Genomic DNA, 22056 nt, shown 5'->3' with positions numbered 1-22056 from the left:
AATTCAAATACGGCGGCACATTAGTTCCGCCATTTTGAGCAGCCAGTGTACAATAAACGATGGACCAACAGGTTGTGACAAGTGGATTTGGTCGAGACCGGAGGCTAAAACACTTTGTAGACACTTCATAAATGTCTGCGAACGTTGCACCTCGAAAAATGGTTCACTATTTCTTTCAGCAGTGGCAATAATACATTGAATTTAATGGTGAAATCACTTATAAGGGTTACTAAAAGTATGCCACCATAAGTCCTCGCATTTTAAAGGATTCCCTCGTGTTCAAACATCAAACGAGTGTCTATTTAGAAACAAGAGTACTATCAATGCTGGGGTATATTATTAAATTTAGGTCGGTTATTATTTCAAGTGCACAGTAGAATGATTGATAGTCCGCTTGAGGAGGGAAAAAGGAGGCCTACTTCGAATTGGAAGCCCATAGACCATAGCCCGTGAGCCCATAAAACGTTTTCGGCAAAATGTTCATCAAGTAGCCATACAATATACAATAAATAATAGAACAGTCAGAAACATTTGATGTAGAACCATAAAAATGCAGCTACCCCAAAAAGAGGCAAATAAGACTACACCAGCTCATTCAAATTGTTGCCATGTGCACATAAGGAGCAGACAAAAGATATAAAGTAAATGAAGCGCCTCGCAAAATGCAGACTTCAGATGAGTAGTGGCACCTCCTCCCAGACGATGGGGCGGGTATTTCATTCTATTTCCATTTTCACATACTCGTTTCTCAGTTGCCATTCAAAGGCGAGCGCACATCCACAGTTGAAATCGAAATCAATTGTTATACACAATGAAAACAGTTTTCCTACACAATAAATGCTTACCGCACACTCTGGGATATTGTGCACTGGAAAAAACCATCTTCAAATTGTGAATAAATGTAGGAAAAGTGTTAGGAATTTGTTAAATAATAATATTATAATAATATATGATAATATTATATAATAATTCCTGCACACGTGAAATAAAATAAAAATAGTTATCTCCAACACATTGTTAATTCATAAGTGTATGTTTGTATGTTGTATATGTTGATATAGTTAATAAGTATCAGAAATACCTTTCAGTGTTAGTGCCAAACGCAAAGGATTTTCGGCCAGCAAAGCAGCTCCTGCTTTAATATAAAAATAATCATTTAAGCAAGGAGCCAGGTCCCAATCTTCCAGGTTCTTCTGCCTGACTGCGAAGGAACAATGGACTGGAGGATTGGAGGAGGGAATCGCGTGTGAATCGTATGTGAATCGTATGAATGACAGAGAAGATAAGGTTTAACATCAATCGCGACTTGGCAGACTTGGCAGTGCTTAACCTTGAAATGCTCGAATTCAAATGATTATTTTGTCTGGTTTGTTGGGGGTGCAAGTCGGGACAATTGCTCGGGATTGCAGTAAGTGAGTTCTCAGTGAACAAGCTTTTCATTGATTTAAATCAAGAGATTCAATCCAACAGTTTCCGTGTAAGCTGCTTAAAAATTACGGAATATGTTTGTGCTAAAGAAATTATGTTACGCTATGTTTTTCTGCTGGTTTTTTTATATCAGCTAAATAAAAGATTTTCCGGTACATGCCGTATCATAGTTAATTTTAATACAACAACTTCTGGTTGTAATGCGGAGAGCTTTTTCATTTTCCACAATAGCCGAATGGACAACAAGTCCAGCCAACCACGGAAATTCTCCAGCTTCGTTTTCATGAATACAGATTGCGTGCAGTGGCGCAGATCAACGGATGGGATACCATAAATGTATAGTAAGCCATCCATGCGAATGTATACATTTTAATACCCGTAAATATGAATGAATGAAAATGTCGAAATCAAATCCAAATAGAGCGCTACAAAACAGGCCAGGCAATCAAAAGCCAAAGATGAAAATTAATTTTTGCCAGGCCTTATATGTGATTAAGGTTGGGATTACAACGTACGAGTATGTGAGTGTATAAAGGGAATGTCGGAGAGGAGGGATATCCTGAAAACAAGACAGCAAACAAATACCAAATTGAGGACTCGTCAAATGGATGTTATTAGCATAAATTGCTTTTTAATGCCAAAGATTGTTCGGCAAAAGCATTTTAATCCGCATATGATTATCACATGCTTGTACATTTGATTTTCCACGGTCTGGCAGTCATACGTCAGCTCATCTCGACTCAGACTGAAACCCTAAGTGATTTGTTTACTCAAGGGGAATTGATTGCAACGAAAATCGAGGCAGACAAAGACAAAGGCAGCCAGCTGCGGCCCAAGAATCTGATTCCGAATGCGAACGGGAATGAGAATCAGCTCCAAGAGCTCAGACACACGCAGAGGTCGTATAAATCCATCCATTCATTGGACACACTCCCAAACGCAGAAGAACACAAGTGTAAATTTGCCATTTTTATGGTTTAAGTGTCACGTCATTATAATTCAGTCGAACATAACATATATGGCACTCGAGCCATTCCAATTGTTTATGGTAGACACATTAAAAGTTGGCCCCAGTACGAAAGCACCACATGTTTGCTTTGGAAATATATCACCGAAAGGCAATCAAGATAATAATGATTCTAAGTATACAAAAAATATATGAAGCTTTTACACACTCTTCACACAACAGGTTCTTGATATCGGTTATTCATTATCACACTTTCTCCTTTATAAGACTATATTCTAAATTATTAAGTACTTTATTAAATAATAAAATATCTTTTGAAAATTGTAAAGTGTATACATGTTTGTTGTATGAAATCTATAATAATGTAAAATATGTGTAGCACATATTCGTAATAACCCAAGAACTGCAAGACTACATAAATTATGAAGCACAAACGTCAGTTTAACACTTTGTTAGCCACTGCAAAAAAAATATAAAATTGATTTAACAAAAAAATAAATAAATGCCATGCACACTTACCCCACACATTTCCCTTCAAAATGGGACACTGATGGTAAATAGCACTCTTTTTGAGATTCACCCAAACTAACATCGAACCCTTTCGGGGTCTGACTTTTAGATCGCGAGAAGGGAAAACTATTTCTCCGCCCTTTCCAGCATTGCTCAACTAAGTATTATAGAGAAAATAATGAGTATTAAGGTATTAAAGATTATCAATTAATAAACTCACAAATATGAAAGCATTTGCTTTGTTGTGTTTCCTGGGCTGCGCAGTGTCATCGGGATTGTAGTTGCCAGCAATACCATAATTTATGACTTCTAGCATTTGATTTCCCTTAGATGGAAATCCAGTAATATCTAGGATCAATTCATTTACTTTGCGTACTACATCATGTGAAGAACTGGAAAGATTTCCGATTTTACAACTGCAATTCCCGGATAAGTGCTTGTCTCGTTGAAGTTTTGGTCGGGATACATTCTTCAATACTTCAATATCCTTTGTACCAAGGAATCTATAAAAAATACTTATATGTGGTTTCATGGACAACTCCTCCATTTTTAGGGGTGCCAGTTTCAGGAATGGTGTCCAATCCACATAACGACATACAAGGACTCCTGATTTCCTCCTATAGCGTTTTGAACATATTGCTTTCTGGAGCTCGAAAAATTTCTTCGGTTTCGTGAGTTTAATCGGATTTGATTGCAAATATTTCAGCTTTGGCAGCTGTGTCAACATGTAAGTGTGATTGGGATTAATTGAGAGCAGTTCGTTCGCACACTTTTTAGCCTCCAAATAACGCCCTAAAAATAATATGTTGTTTGATTTATACACTTTCTTTTTAACGGCGAAAATTACCAAGTCCCTTGTTGGCCTCAACCAGGGATTCCAACAGGTTCGAGTAGTTCCAAAGTTTCATTTTAAGCTCCTCTGGACTGAGATAATCCTCGTAGTAATAGAGAGCCAATTGCAACCAGTTCTCCGATTGATTGTAGTGTCCTAGGAATAGATACATCAGACCGAGTATTAGACACTCATCAGTACTCCAGCTCCTAATGCTGAAAATATTTTAAATAATGTATTCTTCACGATATGTGCATGATGTATTTCTTACTTCTTATCTTTGTCATCTATAAAGCCTTCTGCCATGGCATAAGATTCCAAATCGTATACGGTTTGCAGTCTACGCATTGCACCCATTGATTCTTCAAAGTCCACAGAAGTTGGTTGCTGTGCTAATAACTTCTGAGAAACCGCAATCTGCTCAGTGCCTAGATCTTTCTTCAATAGTCTTAAATACTGGGGCCAATCAATGTGCATGTGCCTCAGAACCTTATATCCAAAAATTAAGTTACTATGAAAATTGGTCGTCGTATTCAGCAGATCTTCAGAGTGCCTTATGGCTCTGTAATGCAATACAATTAGATAATTATACTTTATTTATTTTCTGAACGTACCCTCTAATTTTCTGTAAGTGCATTTTTAAAACTTTGTTATAGCTCTGAAGATTGTTGACTTGTGTTTCTTTCAACTTGAGCAACGACAACTGGGCCTCCGAGGATATTGCAAAGTCATAAGAGTGTGGAGCGGATACAACATCGCCCTTAACTTGAAATCCAAGACAGGCAGTCACAACTACAAAAAGAAGCAACATTCTAGCCAAGACATTACCGTGTTTAAACTGAAGATTGCAGAGCAAACAATACCGCTTATATATTAGTCAATTAGACATAATTTGTTATGCATCATGGTTGAAAAATATGGAAAAATGCTGTATAAAAACGTTTTACTTATTTTAAGAAACAATTTAGACATATATGATCTTACAATTTATATTCTGCTCATATAAAAAACATTTCTCCACACCAAGAATCTTTTTTGAGTGTAAGCTCGAAGATCTAGGATAGGAGAAACTATCAGACTTATCAGACTTCAAAGAGCCGCAATCCAGTTTGTCTGAAGAGTCCTTATGCTCATATAAATGTTCCCCACTGCCATAGTTACTAATTGGCAGCTCGTCAGACTCCGATACACTTGTGCCTGCGACCTTCATTACCTATTAATTATTTTCATAATAACTTTCCATCCACATTACTACTTAATCGAATTTTCTTGCAAGTGCGCAGATGAATGAAATCTGTGTAACACTTGCTGCACATTAAGGATGGCCTTAAAAGGGCTCTAAGTCTAAGATTGTATTATTATGGATGAGATTGTGATACGTATTTAACGACATTCATGTTTAACTTATCCTTTTTGGCCAATAGCATTTTCAACAGCATTAGTTATGCATCATTTATCAAATGTGTTTGTAAAGAAAAACTTAACTTCTTGTTGAAATAAATATATTTTCGAATGATCGTGAAATCTTTTGAGTTGCGAAATGGCAATATATAACTTAAAAAAGAAAACCAAAGTGTATACAACCCTTAAACTGTGGGTAGCTCCCTGACAAATGAATTTTGTACACCTTGACACGAAATTGATATGGTTTTTATGACCGGAAAATAGTAGGTCAGTATGTTTTGTACTCCCATCTGAGATAAACATGTTTATGTTCCTATCAATCTGCCTAACTTCACTTGCTCTTTCAGAGGGCCTCTCTGAAATGACGATTGACTCCGCAATGTCTATAGCTGGAATGAAAGTGCTTGTGGATTGGGAGGGTTTTTTCATCAGCGAGATGGAGAGCTACACAGCAGCCCTGAAGAATAAAATCGATATAATAGAGAGGTTGGTGGTAAAAGCTGTAAATATATTTCATCTCAGTGTATCCAACTTTCAGTTTCCTGCAAGAAGTGCAATCCAAGCGAGAGATATCCAGGAGGAACCCAGAAGAGTTCGTTGCTCATCCCCTGAACGCATTTTCCCTTATTCGACGACTACACGAGGACTGGACCCAGGTTGAGCTAGTAATGTTGAATCAAGTTGGCTTGGCAAACCTTCAATCCATTGAAAATGGCTTGGACGTAGCACAGCCAACCGATAAGGATCTCAATGATGCCATCAATGGAATCATTTCACTCCAAGAATTCTACAACCTACAGCCTGACGAAATAGCCAATGGTGTACTAATGGGGCAACAATACAAGTGGGTAGTGAGCTTATATTCTTATCAGGTTAAATACAAGTTCTTGTTTACAGTGCCAGTTTAACCACACTTAATTGCATGGCTATGGCCAACGCGTGTGAGAGTTTTGATTTCGATAACTATGCTCTAAAATGGTATAAATCTGCTGTGGAGCACTACAATGACGATCGAGATGGCCGAGTCTACAGGGAAGTATTTGGTTTTAGCCTGTTTGACTTATACAAAAACTACACCTCCGTTTTGATAAGCAATGGTAGGTTGATTTTGTGGCCCCAACCAACTACTAGATAAATAATTTTTCCAAATAAGGTTTTCGGAAAACCGCATTGAATCTTCTCCGGGACGTATCTGATTTAGATGCTAATCTCTGGTCGATTCGCAAAGACGTTTATGAGATGGGGAAAATTGATGTTCCTGATCCCACGGTAAGCTATAGATTTGTGTAAATATGGAGGAAAATTCATGAATTTTTTATGCTAGTTTCCCATACCACCATGGTTCGATGTCACTGGTTGCCTAAGAGTTTCGCGTACCAGGCAACATCATAGCTGTCACTACGAAAAGAGCACGTCAGATTTCCTTAGGATTGCTCCTCTGAAAGTTGAAACACTTAGTTTAAAGCCGCATATAGTTTTGTATCATGATGTAATCTATGACAGCGAGATCTCAAAAGTCCAAAATATTTCACTGCCTTCACTAAAGAGCCCCTTGCGAATTCTTCACGCTGAAGACCATAACCTAAAGCTGGCCAAAATTCGTGAGGACTATCACAGCCCTCTAAACCTACGAATAAAGGACATGACGGGAGAGGACGTGAAAGAGGACACCGATTTTCAGATAGACAACTATGGTATCTGTGGGTTTAGGTATTATCATACTGACAACTTAGAATCGCAGGATCAAACGGTATGCTGGATAGATACACAAATGAATCGATGATAAAATATTCGTATCTTTCAGGTCGAATTGGGCGATCGCTTAACGAGCATTATGTTTTTCGTAAGTAAAACGATAAGGAATTATGGTTTATAATATGATAATATCTCTTTCCTCTATGAAATTTTTGCATCTTTGATTATTGTAACCCTAAAATTTCAGATGAACGATGTGGCTCAAGGTGGTGCCTTTGTTTTTCCAAACTTAAACCTCACAATTTGGCCCCAGAAAGGCAGCGCTTTGGTTTGGCGAAACCTGGATCATAGAATGCAGCCTAACGATCTTTTGCACAGGTCATGTCCAGTTATAGTTGGCTCAAAATGGAGTGAGTTACCCACGAGCTTTGATTTAAGACTTTGATTTTTAGACTGATAATGGAATATTCTTTCAAGCCCTCACCAAATGGTTACACGAAAGACCGCAAATGTTCTCCAGACCTTGTAAAATATGAGGAAACCGAAATCGCATGACCAAAGCATGAAATTCAAAGCGTTAAATAAATAATTTTGCCCCAGTCCGAATTATTTCACAATCTTTGAAAAGCTGCTAAAGAATGTCGAGTGTTTTGAGAGTCTCTGTTCTGTTTATCCTAGTTCAGAAAGTTTTTTCTACAGACTCAAACGATTTATTTAATACAAGATACTACAGTTCCTCAGTTTTGGGACTAGTCAAGCTCTTGAAAATGGAGCAAGAGTTTATGGAGAATTTTTCGGTCTATGCTAACATCTTGCAGGAGAAAGTGGATAACCTAAATATGTGAGTTAATTGTTCACCAGTTATTAAACATTTCCTACACTCATAACATGTTTCAGTTTCCTTGACTCCCTGAAGCGTCCCAGTCACAACACCCACAATGAAAGGGAGAAGTTCGTTTCCAATCCGCTAAATGCTTTTGGACTGATCAGAAGACTAAATCAGGACTGGCCAAAATGGCAAAACTACAGCCAAAAGCAACTGGGACTTGTGCAACTCAATGCGATGCAGGATATCGTGAGTGCAGCCCCTGAATCCTTCGACATGAATGAAAAACTAAAGGCAATGCATCGCATAGAGACGACCTATGATCTCCAACCGAAAGATATAGCAAAGGGCCTACTTCAAAGGACGGAATTTAAGTAAGTCTATGAATGACTTAAGACAACTATAATCAAAATATGTTACACTTATTAAAAAGATTTGTATACTATATTGTTAACTAGCTATAAACTTACATGGCGGGATTGTTTGGCTTTGGCTCACCATAAATTTAAGATCGGCGAGTTTCAACGATCACTTTTATGGTTTCAAGAAACATTAAATATAAACACCAATCGGAGTCTGGAGATAATCAATGGATTACACGAAATGGAATTGAATGGCTTTGCAACAGACGTAGCCAAGCGCAGTAAGTAGAGGATATTAAGAAAAAGAAAACTAAGATCTTAATTAAGAACTATCTATAATCATAAATACTTTGCAGGCATTTATTTGTCAAACCAAGCACTTACTAATGAAACCATTGATAAGTTGGCCAACAGCCAATTGCAAGGTGCTAAGCCAATAGATTTGGAACAACTAATCAGTTCAAACCTATTGAACTGGAGTAAGGATAGTTCCACAACACCCCCCACTAATCATAATATTGGATGTCGAGGACTGTTTCCTAGGAAAACCAACCTCGTTTGCCGATACAATTCGAGCACAAACGCTTTTCTAAAACTAGCACCCTTGAAAATGGAGGAAATCAGCCGGGATCCCTTCATTGTAATGTTCCACGAAGTGATAAGCGATAAGGAAATTGAAGAAATGAAAGGAGAGATTAGGGAAATGGAAAATGGGTGGACTGGCTTGGAAGATCCCAAGGAGATTGTTTCCAGTGTCTATTGGATAACGGAGGAAACTTCTTTCAGCAAGCGAATCAATCAGCGCATTTCCGACATGACGGGCTTCAGACTGGAAGAGTTTCCTGCCATCCAATTGGCCAATTTTGGAGTGGGTGGATATTTCAAGCCCCATTACGACTATTATACAGAGCGCCTAAGAGAAGTGGATGCCAACAACACTCTGGGCGATCGCATTGCCAGTATTATATTTTATGTAAGTGTGCATATATTTCTCTGAAACTTGACAAGATCGATTGTGGCCCTTTTCTGACAGGCTGGAGAAGTTTCGCAAGGTGGACAAACAGTATTTCCAGACTTAAAGGTGGTGGTGGAGCACAAAAAGGGCAATGCATTGTTTTGGTTCAATGATTTCGACGATTCATCACCAGATCCACGCTCCCTGCACTCCGTGTGTCCAGTTATAGTGGGTTCCAGATGGAGTGGGTATTACGAGAATCAGTTTTACAGCTCCAGACATAACTATATACTACTTTCAGCGATTACCAAGTGGCTGCACTACGCTCCCCAGTTGTTTGTGAAGCCCTGCAGCCCACGAGTTCGTAAAGAGTGACGTGTTCCTTTTAGACTGAAAGTATACAAAAATCTATTAGTGACGCTATAACCTTATCATATTCCATTTACTTACCTACCTTGATAAATAAAGAAGTCAGTCAAAATGAAAAGCTGTTGTAGTTTGATCGTCTTACTTCTTTTTTGGTGTGAAATTAAGGGCGATAATGCCGGAGATTTCTTACACGTTGGAAGTAACAGTGCGTATAGCTCAACCACTGGACTTTTAAAACTTTTAGAATTGGAGGAACACTTCATTGCTAATATTAAGGCATACACCAATAAATTGGCCGAAAAGGTGGAAAATCTCCAAGCGTAAGGCAGTTCTCGTGAATGATTTACAATTCTTGAAGCCTGATGTTTCCCACAGTTACATCGACTCGGTCGACTACGAAGTCAATCAGAGTTTTGAAGATCGTGAGAAATATGTCGGTAATCCCATTAATGCATTTAGTCTGGTGAGACGGACTCATCAAGATCTACCAAAATGGCACAATTATTCACAGCAGATCGTGGGAATGGGTAAGATATTTATCACATTCTTAAAGATAGTGTTTGTATATTTCCCCAACATAAGTCATTGGTTATTACAAAGGCTTTGATTTGTCTAACTCATCTCTCTCCCTTCCTATTTTCCTGTTGCGTAAATGAAAGTACTCCAATAATAATAAACTTTTTTTAAGAGGAACTGTTTGCCTTAGAGGAAATTATAGCCAAGGTGCCGGATACAAAGGATATGGAACATTCGCTGGAAGAAATGCATAGACTTGAAAAGGTTTACGATTTGGAGGCCACAGAGTTAGCTAGAGGTCGTATTCAGGACAAACAATATGAGTACATAAAACCTTGTTATACCCGTTACTCGTAGAGTAAAAGGGTATACTAGATTCGTTGAAAAGTATGTAACAGGCAGAAGGAAGCGTTTCCGACCATATAAAGTATATATATTCTTGATCAGGATCAATAGCCGAGTCGATCTGGCCATGTCCGTCTGTCCGTCCGTCTGTCCGTCCGTCTGTCCGTCCGTATGAACGTCGAGATCTCAGGAACTACAAAAGCTACAACGTTGAGATTCAGCATGCAGACTCCAGAGACATAGAAGCAGCGCAAGTTTGTCGATTCATGTTGCCACGCCCACTCTAACGCCCACAAACCGCCCAAAACTGACACGCCCCCACTTTTGAAAAATGTTTCGATATTTTTTCATTTTTGCGTTAGTCTCCTTAATTTCTATCGGTTTGCCAAAAAAATATTTGCCACGCCCACCCTAACGCCCACAAACCGCCAAAAGCTGCCACGCCCACACTTTTCAAAAATGTTTTAATATTTTTTCATTTTTGTATTAGTCTTGTAAAATTCTATCGATTTGCCAAAAAACTTTTTGCCACGCCCACTTTAACGCCCACAAACCGCAAAAACTGTGAGTGTTGTGTGTCCTGCACACTTTCACCATCTGAGTAACGGGTATCAGATAGTCGGGGAACTCGACTATAGCGTTCTCTCTTGTTTTTGTTATTATCGATCTAATACAATTATTCTTTAGCTTTCGTCCTTCGATTGGGGATTGCGTGGCTTTGGGCGAGCACAAATTCAAAAGGGAGGACTACCAAAGGGCTTCTATGTGGTTTCGCATGGCCATCAAACACAAACCCGAAGAAAATGCCGACATAATCAACAATATTTTTGGATATCCCAAGGATGATTTGAATACGCTGTACGCTAAATCAATGCTCATATTTGGTAAGTAAAATAAGAGGCGTATCTTATCTATAGGATACCATACCATGTGTTTATATAGGCATGCTCAAGTCTAATCCTGCGATGACAGTCGCAGAAGCTAAAGAAATATCCTACGAAGCCCTGAATAAAGCCAGCCTAGCCGATGTAAAGTCTCTTTTGAACGAGTTGCTGAGTCAAACTGATGAGGAAATAGTTTACGAAATGAATGTCAACAAGACAGGACCCTCAGATTACGATATTGGTTGTCGTGGCCAGTTTCTCATGCAAAGGAATCTAGTGTGCACCTATAATCTCACCACATCAGAATTCTTGAGACTATCACCCTTGAAACAGGAAGTTTTAAACTGGGATCCTTACATTGTCCTATACCACGAAGTTCTTGATGACGACGAAGTCGAAAAGCTCAAACATCATTCAAAAGATATTACCGCGAAGGAAATAAATCGCATTAAAAAACGAATCTTTCAACGTATGAGCCATGAAGGGAGAAACCCGAAGGGAACATTACTATTTTTCGTAAGTAGTCACCAATCAAAATTCGATCATAATTAGTCACGTATAATATATAAGACATGGATAAGACCTGTACTAACTATTTATCTAAATGATATGTACTTCTAAACAGCTGGAAAATGTGAAGCAAGGCGGAGCGACAGTTTTTCCAAAGTTGAAAATAGCTGTTTTTCCTCAAAAGGGAAGCTGTTTGTTTTGGCACAATACACTTGATCCTGGGAAAGAGCCATTGGAATGCCCAGTTCTTCAAGGAAATAAATGGGGTAACTGTAATACATAATATAATACATTTGTTTAATGTCGATTTTTCGTTTAGTTCTCACCAAAAAGATACATATAAAGGACGAGCACTGCAGTACAAAAAAAATGAAAGCATAGAATAACCAAAGGTTAAAAATAATTATACACCACATTTTATAAATCACTTAATAATCGTAAAATAAATAACTTTGCAATACAGCTGGCAATAATAGAATCCAAGAAGCAAATAGCAAAACCTAATGCAAAAAAGCAAACGTATTAAATCAATTCAACCAACCTTTAAGAATCCATTTAACTCAAAAAGAACTGAATTGTTTAAACAAATATCAATAATTCTTAGTCATAATGAGAAAGTGCTCTAGTTTATACATAGTTCTGCTCTGTTCCGCAGTCCTGAAAACTTTTGTAGACTGCGTCGATGATATAGAGGAAAAAGAACGATACAGCTCATCTACTGTAGGACTTCTGAAACTGCTTAAAGTGGAACAGCAATACGTATATAGCCTCATTAGCAAAGCAGATCAACTGGGAGATAAATTCAAATCGCTTCGACTGTAACACAACCTGAAATTTGTTTTTATACCCGTTACTCGTAGAGTAAAAGGGTATACTAGATTCGTTGAAAAGTATGTAACAGGCAGAAGGAAGCGTTTCCGACCATATAAAGAATATATATTCTTGATCAGGATCAGTAGCCGAGTCGATCTGGCCATGTCCGTCTGTCCGTCCGTCTGTCCGTCTGTCCGTATGAACGTCGAGATCTCAGGAACTACAAAAGCTAGAAAGTTGAGATTAAACATACGGACTCCAGAGACATAGACGCAGCGCAAGTTTGTTGATTCATGTTGCCACGCCCACTCTAACGCCCACAAACCGCATAAAACTGCCACGCCCACACTTTTGAAAAATGTTTTGATATTTTTTCATTTTTGTATTAGTCTTGTAAATTTCTATCGATTTGCCAAACAACTTTTTGCCACGCCCACTCTAACGCCCACAAACCGCCCAAAACTACCACGCCCACACTTTTGAAAAATGTGATATTTTTTCATTTTTATATTAGACTTGTAAATTTCTATCGATTTGCCAAAAAACTTTTTGCCACGCCCACTCTAACGCCCTCAAACCGAAAAAAACTGTCAGTGTTGAAGACTCGCCTTCGCACTTCCACTAGCTGAGTAACGGGTATCAGATAGTCGGGGAACTCGACTATAGCGTTCTCTCTTGTTATCACTAGTAAATGAACAATTGTAGGTACTTGTCTTCAGTGGGTTATGAATTGAATCGAAGCCTCAATGAGAGAGTGGTATACGTTTCGAATCCCATTAATGCCTTTTCCCTTCTAAGGCGAACCCACGAGGATTTGCCTAAATGGCACGCCTTCTTTAGAGAAGCCATTGTAGAAGGTATGTATTAACTAGTAGTAAAATAGTATGTAGTAACTAGAATGAAGTTGTAACTAGTATGTAGTAACTAGTAACTTGAAATTAAAATGCAATACTACGAGTATATTAATATAGTATATATTACCTCGAACATATCCCATTTTCATATATAAAGGAGGTCTGAGTACTCTGGATGACCTTGTGAAAAAAGTGCCTAGCGACGTGGACATTTTGTCGTCCGTGCGTGGAATTCAACGTATGGAAAGGGTATATGACTTAAAGATCGACGATTTGGCACAAGGAGTGTTGCAAGGAGTTCAGTACAAGTATCTAGAAAAGTAGTTAAAATTGCAGATTTTTTAGTAAAATCAACCCTGCAGCACTCAACTCACATATCGCGACCTCATAGCCATGGGAGATTCGATGTACCAGCAACGCGACTATCAAGCAGCAGCCAAATGGTATCGAATTGCTTGCAAGCGAGAATTGGGAAATTCCGAAGAATTGTTAATTGAGATTTTGGGCGACCCATCTGAAGAACTACATCGCCAGTACGTCAAGTCTCTCTTCATATATGGTAAAGCTGAGCTAATTCTTTGCTCATCTATCTTATCAAAACTAATTTTAGCCTCTACTTTATCTGAACCATCGAAGCCTATTGAAGAAGCCTTTATTATGGCTCAAAATTCTTTAGCACACGCCAGTCTAGAGAATCTAGAGAGTATAATCTCCGACCTAATTGACCCCCGAAACGATGCTAAAGTAGAGAAAGAGCTGTATCAGGTAAAGTCCTTCCCACTTTGAAATTGGCTGTCGAGGACTGTATCGCACCGCGAACGCGTTTCTGCGATTGGCCCCTCTAAAATTCGAGGAAATAAGTTTGGATCCATTTGTGGCAATGTATCATGGAGTTCTGTATGATTCGGAGATTCGTGCACTTAAAGGGCAATCGTGGAACATGATTAATGGCTATGCAAGCGAAAGAAATGGCACAGAAATCAGAGATACAGTAGCGCGATATGACTGGTGGTTAGATGCATCTTTGATGCGAGAACGCATCAATCAGCGCATTTCTGATATGACAGGATTCAACTTCCCAAAGGACGAAAAGCTACAGGTCACGAACTATGAACTGGGCTCCTATTTCCAACCGCACTTCGACTACTCCTCCGACGGCTTTGAAGCTTCAGATGTTACGACATTGGGGGATCGCTTGGCCAGCGTTATTTTTTATGTGAGTTAGGATGATTACTTTTCCCTTTAAACCTGTTCACAGATTACTCTTTTCAGGCTGGTGAGGTTCGGCAAGGAGGTGCCACTGTCTTTCCGGAAATAAATGTTACGGTGTTCCCACAAAAAGGCAGCATGTTGTACTGGTTCAATTTGCATGATGACGGAACACCTGATACTAGAAGCCAACACTCGGTGTGTCCTGTTGTCAATGGAGACAGATGGTTGCTCATATATTACGATGGTTCTACATATAGGATGTTTGCCCTTTCAGCTCTCACAATGTGGGTTCCAATGTTTCCTCAAATGTTTGGCTACCCATGTAAATCGTAGTTAATAAACTTCGGAAAACTCTATAGTCACCTTGATCACTAGTTTAAACAAGATTTTTTGTGTGCAATAGAGTGAAGTAGTAATGGGTATAGTAGTAATATAGTAATAATATATACATATGTACATATAATACCTTCTGGCGGAACCACAAATGTATCATGCCATTACCAACATACCGTGAAATTGTGGATTTGTCCGATAAATAAAAAAGAAATACGCTGCATTAGTTAACCTAATCCAAGATGAGGTGGTTCGTCCTTCAGCTAGGTCTTCTATTAATTGGCATTCCACAGGACTTGTGCATAGACGAAAATGAAACGTCAGAGGAGAAAATGATATACAGTACTTCCGTGATGAGCATGGTGAAACTTTTGGAAATGGAAGAATCTCTGAAAGAGAACCTGGATTTTTACGTTCAAGAAATGCAGTCAAAGCTAGATCTGATTAAACTGTAAGTCTAACTGAGTAAAAATCCATTGAATTTAGACTATGAATTATACTATAAAGTAAATAATATTAAACACATAATACACCATATTTACAGATATCGAGACTCGCTGAAGAGGGAAACGTTGACCACGCTGGAGGAGAAGGAAGAGTACATGTCCAATCCCTTAAATGCGTTTCCCCTGCTCAGACGCCTCAATCAAGATTGGCCCAAGTGGCTGAGATATATGAAACTGGCCATCGCTTCAAAGAAAACCAAAGAAATGGAAGTGCAGCTAAAGTCTGCGCCGAGTGACGATGACCTCAAAATTGCCCTAAAGGGTATGACGCGCATTGAGAAATTTCACAACCAGCACGCAGAGGATTTGACCAAAGGATACCTGTTGGGAAAGAAATTAAAGTGGGTAGAATTTTAAAAATGTAATTCTGAGATTATCCAAGATTTTTGTAGCTCCCATTTGACTGCCCCGGATTGTGTTGCCCTAGGTAACTATTACTACAATCAAACGCACTTCTCCGGATCCACCCACTGGTATCGCATGGCCCTGAGGCTTCACATGAATCCTCAAGGAGTGATGTACGCGAAAGTTTTGGGCCTGAAAAGGAAAAGGATTTACAAGAAATACGCCAAGGCCATGCTGATGGAATGTAAGTTTACTTCCGGAATCTAAACGGATCAAAGATGCCGACTAATGCCATTCAATTCCATTTTAAGCGATAGCAGCGGATAAGAGCAAGCTCACTTCGACAGAGAATTCTGAATGGAACAGATTGGCCAAAGAGGTCACGAGAGAAGACAACTACGAGAACGTCAAGAAGGTAATTGATGAATACCTATCAGGGGACGAGAAAATCTTCCAAGAGGTGGCCGCCAAGCTAAAGCGCAAGCCATCCAAACTGCAGCGCGGCTGCCGTGGAGAGTGGCCACAGAAATCCTCCCCAGAACTGATATGCCGCTATAATAGGGACACATCGGCGTTCCTTAAGTTGGCACCACTCAAATTGGAGTTCCTGAGCGTGCAGCCTGTGGTACTTCTGTATCACGACGTGCTGTATGAAAATGAATTCAAATCAATGCGAGACGCAGCCATATTCAATGCCTCCATGATTGATGGTTGGACATATTATGATTTTGACAAAAAGGGCACTCCGAAGTGGCAGGATCGAGTGGTGAAAACGATTGGTTTTCAAGGCACCACGGCACCTTTCACCTTGAGCATCAATCGGCGGCTAGGGGATATGAGTGGTCTTGAGATGCGCGAGAATATGATTCTCTACCTGACCAATTACGGCCTCGGTGGTAATTTTGGGAAGCATTTCGACTACGTGGAGTTGGGCAAAAGACCTGTGAGTAGTTCTCAGATAAGTGAAATAGCTGAAAAGCTTAATAATATCATTTCTTTCAGCCAAACTTTTTCGCTGATTCCGAAGGTGATCACATAGCTACAGCGGTACTCTACGTAAGTGTTATTTACTTTTCCTTGTATTCCATTTATTTAATTTGTTTGCCTTCATTTAGGCATCTGACGTTCCGTTGGGGGGAACTACAGTTTTTTCAAAACTGAAGATTGCCGTGCAGCCCAAAAAAGGCAACGCCCTAATTTGGTTCAACTTGAATCATGCCGGAGAGCCCGATCCGCTAACAGAACATTCCGTTTGTCCCGTCGTCCTGGGTTCCAGATGGAGTAAGATTTTCTCAAGATTACTTTACAGCAAAAACGTCAATCTCTTTTCCATTCACAGCCATATCCAAATGGTTCCACGAACGCCAGCAAGTATTCAAGAAGCCGTGTTTGGCCTAATATGCGAATGTAAACTTGCATTAAGGCTGTCATTAGTAGGTCATGCAAATAAATAGCCCATTGGCGCACTTTGCTCCTTCAGTCTGGTTGGTGTCCCCTTCATTGTTTGCCATAAAAATTGCAAGTGCCACTAAATTCACAGCTTCTATTGGCAGAGGGGTTAAGCTTATGTGCTCGCTCCAAATACAATTTTGCGCAAGTGCACACTTCAATAATGGAAAGGGGGCAGTTGCAGTTGCAGCTGCAGCAGTAACGCTGGGCACGGAGTACAATAGCCAGGCAGGCCGGCGTACTTAAGCCAACTTTGTCTATGCCGCATCCAGGAGTCACATAATGGGTGCAACCATGTGATTTAAGGGGGCTACGGACCGACTTTCATGAATATTTCTAAACAGGGCTGCAAAAGATTGCCGACCTAGATAATTTGAAGATTTGGAAGTGGTTCACACTATGCAAACCCTATGAGAAGATATGTTTTTACGTTCCTAAAACTATTTATGAGGTTTTAATTGCATGTGCATTTTACGTACTAATCACTTTTTCTTTCATTAGAATCAAAACAACATGATATCAAGCCAAGCGAAATAGTTTTAATTCTTTTCCCCCGAAAATACCTCTAATTATTTTAGCTCCCATGCTTTTAACACACCAACTTTCCTAATTTGCATTGCTTTTCCAAAAAATATATACTAAGCTAGAGAGAGCAAGCGTAAGAGCAAAAAAACTGTTACACTAATTGGAATATTTTCAAAGTGGCATACTTTAACTCGGCTGCTAAGCACGGTCAAGTTGATCTGGAACCTGAAATGAGTTTAAAAGCAACAAGGTCTAGTGGGGGACCAAAGCGAAACGAAATCAGCATGAAAGCAATTGTCCAAGTTATTCCAAAGTGCCCACAGGCAAAAGACACTCGCATGCCGTGGCACTGCGCAACTGGCAGGACGACTGGCAGAAATGGAAACTGCGACCAGGACCGACCGAATCCTCTTTTCGTTGCCATCAACGAAGCCGGAGCTGTTTTTGAAACGGGTTAAAGGGGAGAACGCTGCCGGATGATGGCCTTGCAGACACACAGAAAGGAAGTGCCAGTGATGTTGTTTATGTAGCCATTCAGACCGTATTTAAGCATTAACAAGTTAACCATGGGCTGCAGTTGTTGACACAAGCAGCGAAAAAGGAAGAAAGCTTACTAAGGGTTCATTTCATTCAGTTACGTCTAACATATACCGAGGATGAAGATTTACTATCCCTTTAGTTCAATTACACTTCGCGCAAACTTTAAATTAATTGCTTAAACGAACCTACAACCAGGGAAATTATAAAAACTTTAATCTTTATGATGATTACTTATCCATATCATTAAAACTTCCAATGAAAAGCATCCAACTGCGGCCATTGTGCCATTCAAATCGCTGAAGCAGCGAGGACGAAAGCAGCAATGACTAGGCCAGAAGTTCTTGCGATCCACAGCCGCGCTGATTTGGCATGGCCGACTGTTGAAGCACAAGAATGCGGATGCAGAAAAACCGCAAGTGGAAGTCCAAGAACAAGTGAATCCATAGAATGGTTTGCCAAGTCGTTGGGAAAACTGCAGTGCATGGAGCCAGAACGAGGAAAGAAAAGAAGTGAAAATAAGTCGAGGCAAATGCAATCTAAAGCGTCGCCACTTACCAGACCAGCAGGAGTTAGCCAGAGCAGCGCAGTGCGAAGAACTAAGGAGGACACCACAATGTGCCCATGGAGACTTGGCTTGGGGCATTGTAAAGCGATTTCAAAATGTGCTGAACTCTTAAGTGATTGAATTGTTATCTGGTGACATGAATTTGTCCGCTGATTTCAATGGGACCAAGCCAAGACTCCGCGCTGCACTGCAAAGATGGCAGATAAGTTAATGCTAGTTCACAAAATATTATATACTAACCTGATATGAATCAGCACGTTGGTAAGCGCAGTCTAGTCACCCATAAACGGTGACGTAAGTGCAGGGAATTTCTAGTTAGCTGAAGTTCCGGGAAACAAAATAGGGAGAATAACCAAACAAAAAAGCTGAATTTAAAGAATTCTCTAATTGGGCATTTAAATATCCTTTTCTAAGCGAAATTCCCTATATTCCCTATGGTATCCTATATTCCACCAAATAATAGATTTTCAATAAAATCAAATTTTGGGCCACTACCATTGTGGCACCAGCTGTAAGCTCATACATATCCATTCCATGCACTTTGCGTCGAGTCACTGCCGCAGTGCCAATCTGCAGACTGGGCCATAAGGGTTTATCGTGGCCATGTCCGTGCCGCAGTTCCTGTCTAACAGCTTATGTGTGCACATCATACATAAATGTTGCGCTGAAAAATGAAACCTGACATGTGGGCCAAGTGACAACTTAAGTCAGCTCCTTTTAGTCGAAGTCCTCTAATGTATTCGGATACATAACATATAATTACAGTGTGTTCTACATTTAATAATGTATTTAAGGTAACATGCAGTCGAGTCTCAAACTCTCAATCATAGATCTCCATCACTGGGCAACTCGGCTTCTTCAATCTTACGTATAGTCTCCCAGCTGATAGGCGACTTCTTTATCATCTCAATGGGGGCATTGCAGAATGGACAGGAGCGCTTATCCATAAGGAAAAACTCCTAGTAAGGTAGAAAAGTAAAGTAGATTATAATTCAATGATAAAAGTAGCGCACTGTAGAAATATATAATCGCTTCTTTAAGCTTCCTAGTGGTATATTAAATGAACTTCCGTAAGAGGATACTTTGCGTGTGGCTGGTCGTAGGTGTTATCCCTCAGAAGGACCACCTACCTGTGGATGCTTCTCACAAATCTCTGAGAGCCGCCCGTAGAAGTACTGGTGGCATCGATCGCACTCGTATGCGGTGTTCGAGCGCATGCAGATGCAGAGCTTTGAGCTCTTGTAATCCTCTGCAAGCTCGTACTTAAGCTTAGGCTGCTCCTCCGGCTTGTTGAACTCCGGGCCTAAGCTAGAAATGTGGAGACCACGCTCGAATTCGTGGTACTCCAGCTCCTCGACTTCCAGTTGGGTAGTCGGCCAGGACTTGTATAGTTTCGACGGCAGCGATTTCTTAGGGGTGACATCCTTTAAGAATGGGGACGAGAGATTTAAATAGCGTTCGCGGAGGCGAGCGGCTATGGACTTCGGATCGGTTCCCTTGTTATCTAAAATAAACGCTGCTTTAGCGGATCGGATCTGGTTTAAAGCTCGCACATAGTTACCGGAAGGCATTGTTATTGTATTGGGCTTCGGGTTTAAACGGATATCGCCAAGTCTCAAATGAATATATAAATATTTATAAGTCTGATTTCGTGGGAAAGGCCTGCTTGTTGGATAAACTGCGAATATTTGTTTAACTTTATTAGCAGAAATGTTCTTTGACGCCAAGCTCTTGTAACGGCAGTGCTGTGTAATGCGAGCGGTACCATATCAAAGATATCGATAAGTGTATTTATTTATATTGTTTAACATTCATTCCGCTACTCAGTGCTAACACTTATCAATGTCCTGCTGTGAAAGGGTATTTATAGATCTGTTACACAGTTTCATTTTATTTACTACATTTATATATATGTATTTATGATTGAAAGTTTAAGAAATAAGCGTCTTGACTCGAAATATAGTGTTGTGAAACGTGACCCATATCTTCTAAGAACGCATATCAGTCACAAAAAGTAAACAAACCCTATTTTGTCCATTATTATTGAAAAAACAAAAATAAAATACGTAGTTTACAGAAAGCTTTGCTTATTTATTTATTGGTTCATTTACATAATGTTTATGTATTTCCATAAGTGTACACATGTACTACGCAACGTTGCAGTTTTCGTCAACGAAAACCATTTGTCTTGCGTGAAACTTCATATTTTTCTAGTCTCGGAGACCTGCAAGAAATTTGCATGAGCTCCGCAGAAAGCGCATTGACGAGCGTCCATTAGAAAAGTCACCTGCAACAAAAATTTGAAGTATGTATGTATGTTTATTAACCGCTTGTTTTAATACATCGTTTGTGGCTTACTTCTGGATGTTTTGGGCAGCGTTGCGAAATGCGACCCACAAATGTCTGCTTGCAGCGGCTGCAAACAATAACATTTTCCCTCTTGCGGTCGCATATGCAACTATTGGTGCATTCGGCACCAAAATTTAATTTGGGATAATTATACGACTTTTGAAACTCCATTTTCATCCGCGATCTAATCACTGGCACCTGGACTTAGACTTCTGTGAAAGTGCTGCAAAGCTCCCGATCTTATCGATAGAGTATTTGACTCGATAACTAATCCCTTCTGTTCACACTTTGTCTGATTTGTGATTTATTCGTAAGCTGTATTTTTAAGAATCTAAATTTAATAAATGAGGCGTCCGGATCCTGTTAATCTCAACAAAAGTCGCTAAGCTTTAAAATAAATTAATTGCCTTACGATGCTGTAAGGAAAATTCACGAACCATTTGTATGTAGCTGACACTTTGTACAGTCAAATAGAACCAAAGAAAACGGATTTTTATTGTAACAAAAAAACAGGTATCCATTACACGGAAATAAAAAAACAAATCCACCACTCATAACATATCACATTTTATTCAATACACTGCCATTTAAAAATAACGTACTTTTTGGGAACCTGGCAAAAAAATCTATTTGGTTTGTGCATCAGCTAAAGTAGCAGGTGTTCGAACCACGCGCACACTATAGTTGTCTCTTTTCAACTTGCCCATAGCATGCGCTAGGGCGATGGAGTGAGAGGGCCCGCACATTAAAAAGCGACATTCTGATCGCTTACGCTACCGCAGGCTCGTTGGTCTAGAGGTATGATTCTCGCTTCGGGTGCGAGAGGTCCCGGGTTCAATTCCCGGACGAGCCCAAGTGATGACGGTTGTAATTTTTTTTGTTTTTAACATGTGATTTTTTTAAATATGTAATTCCAGGGTAAATATTTCAAATCCTGTTTCCTAAGCCCCCGAAAAAAATAC

General features: G+C 39.6%; 7 protein-coding genes, 1 long non-coding RNA gene and 1 other non-coding gene across 10 annotated transcripts; 6 read left to right on the top strand and 3 right to left on the bottom strand.

The window, feature by feature from the left end:
* Window positions 1-2671: 2671 nt before the first annotated feature.
* Window positions 2672-4561, bottom strand: LOC122617450 (prolyl 4-hydroxylase subunit alpha-1). Its single transcript, XM_043793309.1, has 6 exons — window positions 4352-4561; window positions 4009-4299; window positions 3753-3952; window positions 3126-3697; window positions 2915-3062; window positions 2672-2854 (listed from the first exon to the last, which is right to left on the bottom strand). Exons 1-6 carry the CDS (start codon window positions 4546-4548, stop codon window positions 2832-2834), a joined length of 1431 nt encoding a protein of 476 aa, XP_043649244.1. The 5' UTR covers window positions 4549-4561; the 3' UTR covers window positions 2672-2831.
* Window positions 4562-5425: 864 nt separating this feature from the next.
* LOC122617689 (prolyl 4-hydroxylase subunit alpha-1) lies at window positions 5426-7442 on the top strand. The gene is made up of 8 exons (XM_043793639.1): window positions 5426-5627; window positions 5680-5985; window positions 6039-6238; window positions 6295-6410; window positions 6466-6891; window positions 6946-6984; window positions 7084-7246; window positions 7314-7442. The coding sequence occupies exons 1-8, from the start codon at window positions 5443-5445 to the stop codon at window positions 7370-7372; spliced, it is 1494 nt and encodes a 497-aa protein (XP_043649574.1). The 5' UTR covers window positions 5426-5442; the 3' UTR covers window positions 7373-7442.
* A 3-nt stretch (window positions 7443-7445) lies between these two features.
* Window positions 7446-9466, top strand: LOC122617686 (prolyl 4-hydroxylase subunit alpha-1). Of its 2 annotated transcripts, XM_043793637.1 has the most exons (6): window positions 7446-7677; window positions 7734-8036; window positions 8121-8305; window positions 8381-8997; window positions 9058-9223; window positions 9281-9466. In XM_043793637.1, exons 1-6 carry the CDS (start codon window positions 7475-7477, stop codon window positions 9352-9354), a joined length of 1548 nt encoding a protein of 515 aa, XP_043649572.1. In that variant the 5' UTR covers window positions 7446-7474; the 3' UTR covers window positions 9355-9466. The 2 variants fall into 2 exon arrangements, with proteins under 2 accessions (XP_043649572.1, XP_043649571.1); XM_043793636.1 differs by having other exon boundaries at window positions 9058-9466.
* Window positions 9439-12065, top strand: LOC122617690 (prolyl 4-hydroxylase subunit alpha-1). Its single transcript, XM_043793640.1, is given in 8 exon segments — window positions 9439-9668; window positions 9724-9875; window positions 10037-10187; window positions 10897-11093; window positions 11152-11609; window positions 11719-11869; window positions 11923-11934; window positions 11937-12065. Coding segments are annotated over 8 exon segments (1383 nt in total). The 5' UTR covers window positions 9439-9459; the 3' UTR covers window positions 11990-12065.
* On the top strand, window positions 11993-14896 carry LOC122617687 (prolyl 4-hydroxylase subunit alpha-2). Its single transcript, XM_043793638.1, is given in 7 exon segments — window positions 11993-12421; window positions 13122-13273; window positions 13428-13578; window positions 13633-13829; window positions 13881-14040; window positions 14042-14486; window positions 14543-14896. Coding segments are annotated over 7 exon segments (1587 nt in total). The 5' UTR covers window positions 11993-12212; the 3' UTR covers window positions 14816-14896.
* Window positions 14897-15051: 155 nt separating this feature from the next.
* On the top strand, window positions 15052-17145 carry LOC122617273 (prolyl 4-hydroxylase subunit alpha-1). Its single transcript, XM_043793056.1, has 7 exons — window positions 15052-15266; window positions 15360-15662; window positions 15714-15910; window positions 15978-16609; window positions 16669-16722; window positions 16782-16947; window positions 17006-17145. Exons 1-7 carry the CDS (start codon window positions 15058-15060, stop codon window positions 17062-17064), a joined length of 1620 nt encoding a protein of 539 aa, XP_043648991.1. The 5' UTR covers window positions 15052-15057; the 3' UTR covers window positions 17065-17145.
* A 2312-nt stretch (window positions 17146-19457) lies between these two features.
* On the bottom strand, window positions 19458-20497 carry LOC122617516 (uncharacterized protein CG13380). Its single transcript, XM_043793409.1, has 3 exons — window positions 20307-20497; window positions 19876-20249; window positions 19458-19704 (listed from the first exon to the last, which is right to left on the bottom strand). The coding sequence occupies exons 1-3, from the start codon at window positions 20314-20316 to the stop codon at window positions 19570-19572; spliced, it is 519 nt and encodes a 172-aa protein (XP_043649344.1). The 5' UTR covers window positions 20317-20497; the 3' UTR covers window positions 19458-19569.
* Window positions 20498-20815: 318 nt separating this feature from the next.
* On the bottom strand, window positions 20816-21344 carry LOC122617837. Its single transcript, XR_006325976.1, has 2 exons — window positions 21104-21344; window positions 20816-21032 (listed from the first exon to the last, which is right to left on the bottom strand). It is a non-coding gene; the product is annotated as an uncharacterized LOC122617837 (long non-coding RNA).
* A 531-nt stretch (window positions 21345-21875) lies between these two features.
* Window positions 21876-21947, top strand: Trnap-cgg. The gene has a single exon. It is a non-coding gene; the product is annotated as a tRNA-Pro (tRNA).
* Window positions 21948-22056: the final 109 nt, after the last annotated feature.

The sequence above is a fragment of the Drosophila teissieri genome, chromosome 3L, assembly GCF_016746235.2.
Source record: "Drosophila teissieri strain GT53w chromosome 3L, Prin_Dtei_1.1, whole genome shotgun sequence".
Taxonomy (NCBI): Eukaryota; Metazoa; Arthropoda; class Insecta; order Diptera; family Drosophilidae; genus Drosophila; species Drosophila teissieri.
Note: the sequence above shows the minus strand (reverse complement) of the source record. Positions and strands in the feature narration are given on the sequence as shown.